Source organism: Malaclemys terrapin, chromosome 21, assembly GCF_027887155.1.
Source record: "Malaclemys terrapin pileata isolate rMalTer1 chromosome 21, rMalTer1.hap1, whole genome shotgun sequence".
Classification (NCBI taxonomy): domain Eukaryota; kingdom Metazoa; phylum Chordata; order Testudines; family Emydidae; genus Malaclemys; species Malaclemys terrapin.
In genome coordinates, this window is record NC_071525.1 from 8,321,907 (window position 1) to 8,336,635 (window position 14,729).

General features: G+C 47.0%; 1 protein-coding gene across 1 annotated transcript; it reads left to right on the top strand.

The window, feature by feature from the left end:
- Positions 1 to 7,665: 7,665 nt before the first annotated feature.
- Positions 7,666 to 13,954, top strand: PSMB4 (proteasome 20S subunit beta 4). Its single transcript, XM_054011347.1, has 7 exons — positions 7,666 to 7,830; positions 8,721 to 8,927; positions 10,796 to 10,942; positions 11,933 to 12,014; positions 12,185 to 12,301; positions 13,117 to 13,205; positions 13,800 to 13,954. The coding sequence occupies exons 1-7, from the start codon at positions 7,691 to 7,693 to the stop codon at positions 13,810 to 13,812; spliced, it is 795 nt and encodes a 264-aa protein (XP_053867322.1). The 5' UTR covers positions 7,666 to 7,690; the 3' UTR covers positions 13,813 to 13,954.
- The last annotated feature ends 775 nt before the right edge of the window (positions 13,955 to 14,729 follow it).

Below are 14,729 nucleotides of genomic sequence, written 5' to 3' on the forward strand. Positions count from 1 at the left end.
TAAACATCACTTAGAAAAGTTAGATGCCTGCAAGTCACCCGGGCCTGATGAAATGCATCCTAGAATACTCAAGGAGCTAATAGAGGAGGTATCTGAGCCTCTAGCTATTATCTTTGGAAAGTCATGGGAGACGGGAGAGATTCCAGAAGACTGGAAAAGGGCAAATATAGTGCCCATCTATAAAAAGGGAAATAAAAACAACCCAGGTAACTACAGACCAGTTAGTTTAACTTCTGTGCCAGGGAAGATAATGGAGCAAGTAATTAAGGAAATCGTCTGCCAACACTTGGAAGGTGGTAAGGTGATAGGGAATAGCCAGCATGGATTTGTGAAGAACAAATCATGTCAAACCAATCTGATAGCTTTCTTTGATAGGATAACGAGCCTTGTGGATAAGGGTGAAGCGGTGGATGTGGTATACCTAGACTTTAGTAAGGCATTTGATACGGTCTCGCATGATATTCTTATCGATAAACTAGGCAAATACAAATTAGATGGGGCTACTATAAGGTGGGTGCATAACTGGCTGGATAATCGTACTCAGAGAGTTGTTATTAATGGTTCCCAATCCTGCTGGAAAGGCGTAACGAGTGGGGTACCGCAGGGGTCTGTTTTGGGACCGGCTCTGTTCAATATCTTCATCAACGACTTAGATATTGGCATAGAAAGTACGCTTATTAAGTTTGCGGATGATACCAAACTGGGAGGGATTGCAACTACTTTGGAGGACAGGGTCATAATTCAAAATGATCTGGACAAATTGGAGAAATGGTCTGAGTTAAACAGGATGAAGTTTAACAAAGACAAATGCAAAGTGCTCCACTTAGGAAGGAAAAATCAATTTCACACATACAGAATGGGAAAAGACTGTCTAGGAAGGAGTACGGCAGAAAGGGATCTAGGGGTTATAGTGGACCACAAGCTAAATATGAGTCAACAGTGTGATGCTGTTGCAAAAAAAGCAAACATGATTCTGGGATGCATTAACAGGTGTGTTGTGAGCAAGACACGAGAAGTCATTCTTCCGCTCTACTCTGCTCTGGTTAGGCCTCAGCTGGAGTATTGTGTCCAGTTCTGGGCGCCGCATTTTAAAAAAGATGTGGAGAAACTGGAAAGGGTCCAAAGAAGAGCAACAAGAATGATTAAAGGTCTTGAGAACATGACCTATGAAGGAAGGCTGAAAGAATTGGGTTTGTTTAGTTTGGAAAAGAGAAGACTGAGAGGGGACATGATAGCAGTTTTCAGGTATATAAAAGGGTGTCATAAGGAGGAGGGAGAGAACTTGTTCACCTTAGCCTCTAAGGATAGAACCAGAAACAATGGGTTTAAACTGCAGCAAGGGAGGTCTAGATTGGACATTAGGAAAAAGTTCCTAACTGTCAGGGTGGTTAAACACTGGAACAAATTGCCTAGGGAGGTTGTGGAATCTCCGTCTCTGGAGATATTTAAGAGTAGGTTAGATAAATGTCTATTAGGGATGGTCTAGGCAGTATTTGGTCCTGCCATGCGGGCAGGGGACTGGACTCGATGACCTCTCGAGGTCCCTTCCAGTCCTAGAATCTATGAATCTATGAATCTATGACAATCCGTTTGCATTTGGAAAGACTTTTGGATAGACTTGACAAAAACTAGATAAGCCATTTACAACACAAACTTTGCTTCTCTGCAAAGGAAAAAGGACACTAAACTATCTAAACTGCTATATGCCACAAGGAACCACCACAGTAGTTCCCTTAACCCACCCAACAATATTGTTAATCTTTCCAGCTATACTCTTAGCCCTGCATGACAATGCAATCCCACCAATCAGTGCTTGTTTCCCTAGCCCCAAAGCGATGGACTACCCTACCGTATGCAGGTGCTCTGTGAACGCACAAAGCACGGATAAATTGCTGCCGTCCATATCACACTCGGGTGCCTGCGATTCATCCTCTGCTAACTTTGCAAGTAACTCTGCGAGTAAGTGTGTTGCCATGCATGATGTCCTCACGGCACATAGGAGAGAAGTGCAAGATCCATCCTCTCTCACTGCAAATGCTGGCGCGCACTACACAGGGCTTAACAAGCTGGTGCTTGGGGCGGCCAAGGGAGAGGGGTGGCACCTGCGGCAATTCGGGGGCGGCAGGTCCCTCACTCCCTCTAGGAGTCGCGGCTTTTTTTTTTTTTGCTTGGGACGGCAGAAATGCTGGAGCCGGCCCTGGAACTACAACAGACTGACAGCTAGAAAAATGGCGCGAAAGGAAGCCAGAGACCTTTGGAGGGGTGGGACACAAAGCAGTGCATGACGGTACATTTTGCACATCCCAGGATGTGCCGTGCTCCATTTCCGCATTCCCACAACACCTAGCGACGGAGGGTGTCACCAGGCACTGTGGGATACATACCCACAGTCCATTGCTCTCGCTGTCGACAAAGGTGCCCCAAATGTGGACACGATCTGTCGACAGAGGGAGCAAATGTAGGCACGCTTTGGCCACTTTGCTTTTGCCGATTTTCCCTTGGCAACATTAGTTTCATCGAAAAAACTTGCAAGTGTAGACAAGCCCCGAGAGAGTGATCTGGAAGCGGAAGGGTGAGTTTTTAATTGAATGCTTGGCTACAGTATCCCATGTAATCTGCAAACAAAAGGTGGATAAACAAATGCAAATAGCTGCTGAAGGTGGGTCAGATAAAAAGCATCTGTCACTTTAGATGACTGAAGGCCCACACGTCCCCCAAAAAACATAGGTTCTGGGTCCAGAGGTTCTCTCTCTCACCAACACAAGTTGGTCCAATAAAAGATATTAGCTCATACACATTGTCTCTCTAATATCCTAGGACTAACATGGCTACAACTATATTGCGCACAGGTTCATTCAGGCAGACAGCAGGTAATACTGTGTTGTTATCACCATGCACATCCTGTATAATTAAATTAACTCTCTGCTGGTTTGCTGCAGATTTTCTTTGTCAAGATTTTTTTTTAAACTATGGTGTTTAAAAAAGATCAAAAGCAATATTCGAAATCCCACATTGGGGGCGGGGCAGGGGGAATCTATCATGGTAACAAATTGATCGGTGCCTACAAAAGGGTTATTGCTTTATGGGAATACCAATTAGGCCTGGGCAACACTAGAAAATTAAATCGGCTTACCGATGTTGCTCAGGGGTGTTAAAAATCCACACCCCTGAGCGGCACAGTTAAGCTGACCTAAACCCCATTGTAGACAGCATTCCATTGACCTGCCTACCATTTGTCAGAGAGGTGGATTACCTCTGCTGACGAACTCCTCCTGTAGGTACAAGTATTGTCTACGCTGCTACCGCGGCGCAGCTGTGCCATTGTAGCAGTTCAGGTGTAGACAAGCGGCAAATCCCTAGCGAAAGTACCTGTTTCAGTGACTTTCACTCCCCAGGGGATTTTTGGACTTTCATCCGGACCCTTGTCATGACTCAAAGACTGCTGGTGATAAACCGAGTCAATATTTTGCTGTTATCACCACATGGTCTCTGAACCTTTTGAAATATTTCCTTAATAATACAGTGCTCAATTTCTTTGATGTGCCCAAGTAAATGTGTGCAGGGATTTTTACATTGATTTGAATTGATGAAAAAAATTACATGGCAATATTGTACAGAAGTACCATATTTAAAACTGTATCAGTTCACCCCAAAAAATCGATCGTCTCCGAAAGAGCTTTTATTTTGCTACTCTATCAATTACAAAAAAGTGTTTTACAATTTTTTTTTACTATTTTGGGAAGAAAAAACATTATTGTAAATAATCCATAGGTTTTGCAACTACCATAATGCGGCACATGATGGCCTCTTGGAAATCCATTGAGGGGGCAAGTACAGAACTCAGATCTACTGCTCCTGAAACTCAGCCCCTTGCCATTTGAGCTAGAATAATAATACCTAGCTCTTATAATCAGTAGATCTCAAACTGCTTTACAAACAAGTAGCAGTATCCTCATTTTGCATATGGAGAAACTGAGGCACAGGGAGGGACTGTGCCACTTCAGTTTGCCATAGGTCACCCAGCAGGCCAGTGACAGAGCTGGGTATTAGAACCCAGGTCCCCTGAATCCCAGTCCATTGCTCTATCCATTATTCATGGTATGCAGTATAGGAGTTATGACACATAGTGGAGCAGTTCTGATTCCTTCCAGTAGAGGGCACATTAGCCGACTCATTGAAATATCCTGACTAACAGATATGTCACCTTTCATCCCTCTGGGATTTCTCACAGCTACTTTATTGTATTCTGCCAGTTTACAGTAGAAATTCTGAACGATTCTTAACTATGGAAGATGCTAGGGGGTTTCTACTGCCATAAATACAGTCTATATTTAAACCATTACAGTGGTACACCTGCAGCACTTCAGTGTAGATTCTCCTGTTGATGTAGGTAATCCACCTCCCCGAGAGGCGGTAGCTAGATCAGTGGAAGAATTCTTCCATCAAGTTAGTGCTGTGTGCACCAGGGGTTAGGCTGGCGTAGGTATATCTCTCCACATCTCTGAGAGACGTAGCTATGATCACAGGCACCGACTTTCCAATGTGCCGGGGAGTGCTCGACCCCCAGCTGTGCCCAGGCCCCGCCCCCACTCTGTCCCTTCCCCAAGGCCCCAACTCTTCTCCACCTCTTCCCGCCCCCACCCCTTCTCCCAAGTCCCCGCCCCCACCCCACCTCTTCCTGCCTCCGCCCACCCCTGCCCCACCTCTTTCTGCCCCATTCCGCCCCCCCCCCCCCAGTGTGCATCGCTCTCGCTCCTTCCCCCTCCCCCCTCCCGAGCCTCCGGCATGCCGTGAAACAGCTGATCACAGTGGGCAGGAGGTGCGGGCAGAGAGAGGGAAGCGCTGATCAGCGGGGCCTACCAGCAGGCGGGAGGTGCTGGGGGGAAGAAGGGAGCTAATAGGAGGGTTGCCGGTGGGTGCTCAGCACCCATCACTTTTCCCCCGTGGGTGCTCCAGCCCCAGAGCCATGGAGTCTATGCCTATGGCTATGATGATGTAAGTTCCCAGAGTAGACCAGCCGTAAGTAACACAATGGATGCCTGAAATAGGTTTGTTGGGAATCCCCAATAATATAGGTTCTACCAAAGGAGAAGGAAGAGAATCACTTCTTTTCTAATGTACCCTCGTGGCACTGCCAGAGACAAAATGGACACCCATTTCCATCTGACTCCCTTGAGGAGTAAAGGGCTGAGAGGGCCAAGGGATGGAAGGTGGGAGCATAAAGGGGTGGAAGATTAAAGGCTTTGGGTGAAGCTCATTCTGGGTTCATGCGGCTCAGCCATACAAAATAATATCAGTAACCTTTGATAAACCTGTTCCTGCGATTCCCAATAACACACAATATAAGTCATTTAATGATTACTTTGACGCTTCCATCTGAGGATCTCACTTTACAAATATGAATTAATTTAGTTTCACAGCCCCCAGCCTGGAAGGCAGCGGAGAATTATCGACATGTTACAAATCAGGAAACTGAGACAAAGGGAGATCTATTGGCCTAGCACTGTATATCCTCAACCTGCATTGACCTGGTAACACTCAGGCCATGTCTATGTTACCATTTATGTCAGCAAAACTTATGTCGCTCAGGGGTGTAAAAAACCACACCCCTGAGCGGCATAAATTTCGCCAGCATAAGTTGTAATGTGCACAGCACTGTGTCGGTGGGAAAGTTTCTCCCGCCGACATAGCTACCGCCGCTCGTGGAGGTGGTTTTATTATGCTGGCGGGAGAGCTCTCTCCTGTTGGCATAGAGCGTCTACATGAGCCATTTTCCAGCAGCACTGCTGCATCGGTCCAGCTGTGCCAATGTAAGCTCTCTAGTGTAGACATGGCCTAAGACTAGTCAATAGGGATGCTGACCCAGGTATTTAGGCATCTGGGAGTAAGGATCTGAGGGGGCCTACAACTCCCATTCTTTAACCCTCAGCACAGATTCCTGCTAAAGTCATCGGAAGTGGGATTGGGCCCAGAGTGGTTACGTGGAACGTCTGTGGCAGAACCCAGGTCTCAAGACGTCTAGGCTTGATCCACAAGTCTGGCCTTCCTTCTGACAGCTCCTTCCTAGAACACACATTACAGTGGGTAGTTTGCCATACATTTCTTTCATCCACCATTGTGTTTGCTGTGGGAACTCATCATGAACAGAAATGATGTGTAACTTGGCTCTAAAATGTCATTCAAAGAAGCTGGCTCTTATTATCAGCCCGGGAAATTATTTTCACTGAGTGATTCAGGCAGACATGTGGTTCATGAAACACAGTCCCCGAAATTGTTTTCTCGCTGGGTAATCAGCAGCTCGTTAGCTTTAATCATATCACTCCCCTTGTCACTTCCTTTTCTGTGTGTTAGATGGCAGAACAAAGCATCACAGTAAGGAGTGAATAGGGCACAAGGGAAGGGGGATGTCATTCTACATTGCTGGCTTTTTGTAAATTGCACTGACTAACTCTTAATTGGATGCTGAGTAGTTTAAACAAGAGATCCCAAAACGGGAGGCAGAAAGACAGCTGGGTTGGATTTGCATTGTCAGAAGTCAAGAGGAGGGGGTGGGGCAGTGTGCTGCGGGGCTCAGATGAATTGGGACTAAGGCCTTGAACGCATATGGGATTTCAGTCATCATGGCCATTCAACAGTGTAACTTCCCCAGTGCAAATTTCTAGTATAAAAAAATGCAAAACCAATACAGGGGCCCCAGTGCAGCTTATTCATGCTAAACAACTGGGTAAATTGCATCAGTGGAAATAGCAGCTATACCTGTCTACATTACATTTAGACTGATGCAACTATAACAGTGGCTGTAACTGGGACAAACCCCAACATACAGGAGGGCTAAGTGTTGGGGAATTGCATTCATACAAGGGTTGGATTTAGCTCTCAACTCATTTGTCTGGTCTAAGTTTTTTAATAGAATTAGATTGGCCAGGGTATTGCACTGAGATGTAGTGACATGATGGATGGCATTGGGTTTTCACTCCATGCTGTTATACCAGCATGCATTACCGATTTGCAGGAAACCTCCTGATCTTCTGAGTGGTAGAGGCATGTCTTGCGATGCGCCATGTTGGGATTCTGCTGGGAATATCTTGTCCTGCAACACACAAAAAGAGCAACTCTGAAGGTGAGGTAAAGCGGCATCCTTAGGCCAGTCATAACTACAATGGCCAATTATCCAAATAAGACAGTTACATGATTATTATATTTATTTATGGATCATATTCAAATATAGGGGACAGCTTTGGGCAGGGAAGTTCTGGTATCCTAACTACCCTCAAGCCCCAGGGCCAGTCCAGGGTAGTGAAATGTTCCTGCTGAAATGACGAGCAATGGAATAGTTAATAGCATTTTCCATGCAAAGCGCCATCAGTAGGGTTCAGAGTTAACACACCATGGCGCTGAATGAGGGCAGGTCACAGCTCCAAGAACCACTGTTTCAGGGCAGCTTTGTTGCTATCAGGGCCTCGCTCACGGACCCGGTGGCTGCACCCACAGGCCCTCCCAGGAGGAGCTGGGAGCCAGTCCCCACCCACGCCGCACCCAAGATGGCGCCCCATGGGACTCGCCTGTTTTCTGTGGGGGCCACGCTCAAGATGGCGGCGCTCGGCGTACGGCGCGCGGGAGGGGACAGTGGCTGCTGCGCCTGCGCGTGGCACAGGCTCCGTCAGCGTCAGTCCGCGCCAGAGTGACTAAGATGGAAGCCGGGGGGATGCGGCTGCCGTTCTGGGCCGGGGGCCCGGCCCCGGGGGAGCTGTACAGCCTGCCCTGCCTCAGCGCGGCCGGGCCGGGCCTGGACTCCCAGGCCGGGGCCGGGGGCCCCCTCACGCGGACCCAGTGAGTGACCCGGAGCCGCTTTCGGTTCGGGCCGCGGCCTCATGGGGGCGGCGGGGGGGGGAGCGGAGCCGGAGGGGCCTGCCCTGGGGGTGGGGGCCTGCGGGTGGAGGGGGGGGATTTGGGGGGCAGGGCGCCTGGGGGGTGGCAGGGGGGGCGGGGCTGGGGGAGGCGGGGAGGAGAGGGGCCAGGCTGGGGGGGGCTCGTGGGTGGAGGGGGGATTTGGGGGGCAGGGTGCCTGGGGGGTGGCAGAGGGGGCGGGGCTGGGGGAGGAGAGGGGCCAGGCTGGGGGGGGGGAGCTTGTTGGTGGAGACAGGGTGCCTGGGGGGTGACAGAGGGGGTGGGGTTGGGGGAGGGGAAACTGAGCTGGGAGAGGCGGGGAGGAGAGGAGCCAGGCTGGGGGAGGATGGGTCTGAATGGGGGGGGGCTCGTGGGTGACTGTGGAGGGGAACTAGGGACTTGCAGATCTTGTGGGGGGGGCTCTGAGGAGGGGGATGGTGGCTGGGCGAATCCACAGGGCCACATGGGTGGGGTGGGGGGAGATGGCTGAGAGCATGGAGGACACAGGTGAATTGCTAAGGAGGGGACAATGTTGGGGCCGTCTGGGAAAGGGGTGAACAGGGTTGGCTCCCCTAAGGTCACTGGAGGCTGGTGTTTCCGTAGCCCCTATTCTATGTGCCTGGGCTGCCCTGGCATTGTGCTTTCTGACCCATTGATCCCCATGTAATCAGCAGCCCCTGGGCCCAACCCCCCCATTGGGTTCATTTGGAGCAGAATTATAGTCTGTATCTGTGAGTCAGGCTCAGGAGAGGAGTAAGGGCCGCTATAGAAGAGTAATGCTGCTGTTGGCTGTCCAACTCAGGGAGCACTGATGGTTTTGCTGGTCTCCCCAGGAATCCCATGGTGACAGGCACCTCGGTGCTGGGAGTGAAGTTTGACGGCGGTGTGATCATCGCTGCAGACATGCTGGGCTCCTACGGCTCTCTGGCCCGGTTTCGTAACATTTCCAGGATCATGAAAGTGAACGATAACACTGTGCTTGGCGCGTCTGGGGACTACGCTGATTTCCAGTACCTCAAGCAGGTCATTGACCAGATGGTGTAAGTATTTCTCCTCTGCTGACCCATGGAAGCAGACCTTCCCTCTCTCCGTTAGAGGGAGCCCCATTTTCCAGGCAGGGCAAGCTTGCACGCTCATGCCTATGCTGCGGATACCTAGACGTTGTTCCGCTAGACTTTACTGTAGTAAAGAACAGAATTATCAGACCCATAGATGAACACGATATGTTGGGGAATAATCAACACAGCTTTTGTAAAGGGAAATCATGCCTCACCAATCTATTAGCATTCTTTCAGGGGGTCGGCAAACATGTGGACAATGGTGATCCAGTGGATGTAGGGTACTTGGACTTTCAGAAAGTCTTTGACACACTCCCTCACCAAAGGCTCTTAAGCAAAGTAAGAAAAGCGGGAAGGGCCTTTCCTGGATCAGTAACAGGTTTAAAATATAGTAAAGGGTAGGAATAAATGGTCAGCTTTCACAGTGGAGAAAGGTAAATAGCGGGGTGCACCACGGATCTGTACTAGGACCAGTCTGTTTAACATATTCATAAATGATCAGGAAGAAGGGGTGAACAGTGAGTTGGCGAAATTTGCAGATGATACAAAATTACTCAAGGTAATTAGATCCAAAGTTGACTGCGAAGAGTTACAAAGGGATCTCACAAAACGAGATGACAGGGCAACAAAAAGGCAGATAAAATTCAATATTGATAAATGCAAAGTAATGCCTATTGTAAAACATAATTCCAAGTATACATACAAAATGATGGGGTTTAAATTAGCTGTTACCATCAAGAAAGAGATCTTGGAGTCATTGTGGATAGTTCTCTGAAAACATTTCCCCAATGTGCAGCAGTAGTCAAGCTAACAATGTTGGGAACCATTAGGAATGGGATAGATAGTAAGACAGAAAATATCATTCTTCCAATATATAAATCCCTGGTACGCCCACACCTTGAATACTGCGTGCAGTTCTGGTCGTCCCATCTCAAAAAAGATGTATGAGAATTGGAAAAAGTACAAAGAAGGGCAACAAAAATGATTAGGGGTGTGGAACAGCTTCCATAGGAGGAGAGATTAAAAAGACTGGGATTGTTCACCATGGGAAAGAGATGACCGAGGGGGAATATGGTAGAGGTCTATAAAATCATAAATAGTTGGAAGAAAATGAATAGGGAAGTGTTGTTTACCCCTTCACATAAAACAAGAACCAGTGGTCTTCTGATTAAATTAATAGGCCGTAGGTTTAAAAACAAACAAAAGGAAGTACTTCGTCACACAACGCACAGTTAACTTGTGGATCTCGTCAGGGATTGTTGTGAAGACTAAAAATACAACTAGATTCAAAACAGAATTAGATAAGTTCCGAGAGGATAGGTCCATCGATGGCTGTTAACCAAGGTGATCAGGGATGCAACCCCATGCTCTGGGTGTACCTAAAACTCTGACTGCTAGAAGCTGGCGTGGTCGATGGATCACTCGATAACTGCCCTGTTCTGTTCATTCCCTCTGAAGCATCTGGCACTGGCCACTGTTGCAAGACAGGATACTGGGCTAGATGGAACATTCGTCTGACCCAATATGGCCATTCTTATGCTCTCTAGGTTTGCCAGTCCAGCATCTTTCATTAACACTAAAATAAGCAAAATATTTCAAATGAATGTAACACAAATACCCCAAACTAGTGTTTACAAAATTAATTAAACCAGATTTTAGCATCTCTGGAGCTGTTATTTTAAGTGACCTGTAAGAACGCAGAGCAGGTGTGCGTTTGCTTTAACGGCCTATGACGATTTAGTATGTCTTATTGCTAGCCTGGCTGGCAGGGGTGGGGGCTGTGATTAAATCTAAATAATGTCAGATGGTTGGTAGGTTTTTAAGTTGTCTAAAACTCTTCTCTGTACTAGAATCGATGAGGAGCTGTTGGGAGATGGTCACAGTTACAGTCCAAAGGCCATTCACTCCTGGCTGACCAGAGCCATGTACAGCCGGAGATCCAAGATGAATCCGCTCTGGAATACTGTCGTTATTGGAGGCTTTTACAATGGGGAGAGGTAAGTCCTGCTCAAGCTATGCGGGATGTGTAGCGTAACTTCTCTGCTGCGTTTCCATTTCAGGGACTCAATCCACTCCCCGCACAATAGAAATAGGTGTCATTTATAGTCCCTGGTAGAATAAAGCTCAGGGCTTGATTTAAGGAAGGACAAACAGTAAATTTGAAAGATCTAAAAATGTTTGTAAAGCATAGGAAAGAGCTTTCAATATGGTCTTACCAAACTTTTGTTATTAACTAATCTGAGGTCTTCGGGCATCACTTTGCTGCCTCTTTCAGATCAGACTATATCTTGTCTTGTATCATGGTGCATGGATATTTTTCCCTTCCATTGCATGAGCCAGATTTTCAGTACTGGGGCACACGACTGCCTATATAATTTGCATATGCAGTTGTTGCAACTGAATGTGTAATTGCTTCCCTTGTGTGTGCAGGTGAGGCCTGCCTTTTGTATACACAGTTGCATGCTCCTGCCATTATGGCCCTTGGTGTCCCATAGCTTCTCCTGAGGGACAGCCTGTCTAGGAGAGAGAGCCCCCATTCAACACTGACTGATGGCTTTTTTCCTAAACCACTTCATAGGGGAATGGGCCCTCACTCTATCTAGCAGTACACATCCCGCTCGAATGCAGTCTGCTACAGTGGGAAATACTAGAGGGTATTTTAAAAAGAGGAGTAAGCAGTGTACTTGAAGGCCAGAAAATACCCTGACCCCAAGCAGTTCTTTTGAGTAGTAGTCTGGAAGCTTGTTTGACGCTTGGCCTCGAAAGAACTATCTGTTAAAACAGGAGCCACTGAACATTCCTTCCTTTAGTTGCCTGTGTGCCCAGAGTTATCAGCTGGACTTCACCTTTTTCTTGGTTAGCCTGAGGGGTGTTTGCTTTGTCAACTTGTGCTGGAGTTGCATTTGTAAGCTGGCTACAACCCCAAGAGGGTTCTGATGTTTCTTCTGTGCAACCAGGAATGAAAATCTCCATCATTCTGTGTTCAGTTTTCTAGGGTACGTTGACATGTTGGGTGTTGCCTATGAAGACCCGACACTCGCTACTGGCTATGGAGCGTATCTAGCTCAGGTAAGTGCTTGTAGAACATTGGGAACTGTAGCGAGAGGCAGCATAGTTTGCTGGCAAGAGCAGGGAAGTGTGAGTCAGAGACTTGAGTTCTGTGCTGTGACTAGTGCATGCTGCTCTGTTGCTTTAACTGCAACTTCAGCCTCGTGGAATTATTTTTTTTTTAAATGCAGCCATTAATGAGAGAAGTCTTAGAGAAGAAACCCATCCTGACGAAGGATGAGGCCCGGGACCTGATTGAGCGCTGCATGAAAATCCTGTATTACAGAGATGCCCGATCATTTAACAGAGTAAGTATCCTGCCTTGGTGTTCCCTGGTCATCCTGCAGGAACTGCAGTGCCTGTTGTGCTGGCTGAACTGACATGCAGAGTCCAGCCTCTAAGTTGGTGTGATTCATCTTCAGTCATGATACTCGGCTGTCTTATAGCAACTTCCTTCCCCTGACTTCAGAGGGGCTTAGAGCTGCTACACCTCACAGCACCTCTGTGAGATAGTGAAATGGGGAGTATATTTGTGTGAGATGTGCCCAGGATGTCACAGGTTGTTTGCAAAGCTGGGAAGAGAGCTCAGTCCTTGTTCCCTGCTCTTTTCAATCCAGCTTTCCAAGACTTGCAGTGGTTCCTCCATCCCTAGCAACAGCAAAACGCAGTTTGCCAACTACCAGACAGAACTGGCAAGGAAACTATTAGTCTCAAGTTTTTGTAAGGATATTTAAGTAGGCAAAATACACCAACTTAGCTGATGTTTCTCTGAACATTTCGGATGCGGGAATTGACACTGGCGCTTATTAGAATGAGTCACTCCAGCTCGCTGACTTCAGATGAGGAGTGTCAGGGTTCAGCCTAGTCCTTCAGTTAGCTGTGTATGACCCCCTGCTTTTGTTGGGCAAAAGGTAAAGGTAATTGAATGGGAAGCTAACTGAGTAGTTATGTTAAAGCAAATTAAGTTAACCCTAACAATTTTTTTCAGTGAAAGGTGAGCTTCAGATATTCATTATTTGGTCATAAATTATTATTTACCCCATGTCAAAGAACTGGCAATCTCAGATTTCATTTGCATTAGTCAGGTTTTACTGGCAATTCTAATTGTTGATCTCCTCCTTAGTACGAACTTGCCATTGTGACCGAGAAAGGAGTTGAAGTAGAAGGACCTCTGTCCGTAGAAACCAACTGGGACATAGCACATCTTATCCGGTAACTTGCCAAAAGTCGTACCCTTCACTGAACACTCAAACTGACAAATGTCTTGTAACTTAAGGCCAGCTTCTGCCCTCAAGCTTCTAACTGCCCTGGGAGTTGAGCCTCCCTCTGGCCCTCATGGGTGGGGGTTTTGTAGATTAACTTTAAAAAAAAAAAAAAGGGGGGGGGGGCATTTAGTTGTTTCTCTGCTCTTGGAACAATATTCCTGCTTGGTGCAATAAGGTGGGTGAACCTGGGTGCATGAATGTATAGTTCTGGCCAGGAGGGGGAAAGCATTTCTTCTAGAAAACTCTTTTCTGCACCAAGGGATAGCTTCTAAGGTATTTGAGGTTGGCTAAATCTTGGACCTGGTTGCTTTGTTTCTATGGCCAGGTTTTGAAGCCATTACTAGACAGAGGTCTCTAGGGAAGAGAGAGGCTGCTGACTTAACCTGTTCACCAGTTTTCCACTGGTCTTGGCAACTGCCTTTTATCAAGCATTGTGTAAACACCTAAAATACCCAAATCTGTTTTTCCAGCTTACTGATGTTGACTCTGGTTTGTGTGTTCTGCTTGTCTTCAAACCTGACTCTTTAAAATCTCTTTACAGTGGCTTTGAATGAAATCTGAAGAATTGCTTGACGCTGGTGCATCCATATCGCCTTTCATATGCACGGTGTAAATCAGTTATCTACCAGAGCTTAGAGCTCTGAGTGACCCTGAGTTATACAAGTTTTGTAAATGAAATAAATATGTTGAAACAAGTTTGCGTGTTTATGGTGTTTAAGCTTGAAAATATACTCTGCCTGGGACATCTAAAACTGGGGGTATACCAGAAGAAGTCTCATTTTTAGCTTTACTGAACAAGTAACTAAGAGTCGGAAGCAAAGGGTCAGAGCATTTGAGGTTCACAGGGACTCTGAGAAATTAACTACTTCTAATGGTTGGTGGTAAGTGTAGATGTATATGAGCCTCTTCTGGAAGAGGCCAGGATTTAATGGAGCAGCCGGTTTGTGCGGGCAAACTTACCTTTCACAATTGTCAGGGGCCTAGCCGTGACTTCACCTTCGTTGATAGAAGGCTGTACCTGTTCTGTCCTATAAGCATAGCATATTTATTATAAGACATTCTCTTAATCATAGCTGCAGCATGGGTGCTATATAGACCCTCTAATGCAGAAACAGATGAGGGATGGACAACAGTGGGGTCTCCTACTCTACACACCCCTTACTGGCCTTTAAGTCGAGCAGTTGGACATCTTGTCTTGTACTGGTCCTGCTTCTGTCAGTATAGGCCATGCACTACTCCCTCTATGCTTAGAAAGTGCTTTTATCCAGTGAGATCACTGGATAACAGATTAACAAAACAGTACACACACTTCTGGAAATAGATCATGGAATGTACCCAGCTCACACAAGACTGTTCAGGGCTATTACTTAAACCATCTTAAATTGTGGGCATGTTTACCAGACCCTCAGCAGGGAATACTGTAAGCAGGCAACTCTATTTTGCAATCCATTTAATTTCCTTGTAGAGGGCA

What these genes read in the sequence shown, in the direction of transcription:
- PSMB4 (XM_054011347.1), top strand. Translation starts at nt 7,691, where the DNA reads ATGGAAGCCGGGGGGATGCGGCTGCCGTTCTGGGCCGGGGGCCCGGCC. An exon ending in GGCCCCCTCACGCGGACCCA is followed by an intron (nt 7,831 to 8,720) that starts GTGAGTGACCCG and finishes TGGTCTCCCCAG; the next exon opens with GAATCCCATGGTGACAGGCA. An exon ending in ATGGAGCGTATCTAGCTCAG is followed by an intron (nt 12,015 to 12,184) that starts GTAAGTGCTTGT and finishes TTTTAAATGCAG; the next exon opens with CCATTAATGAGAGAAGTCTT.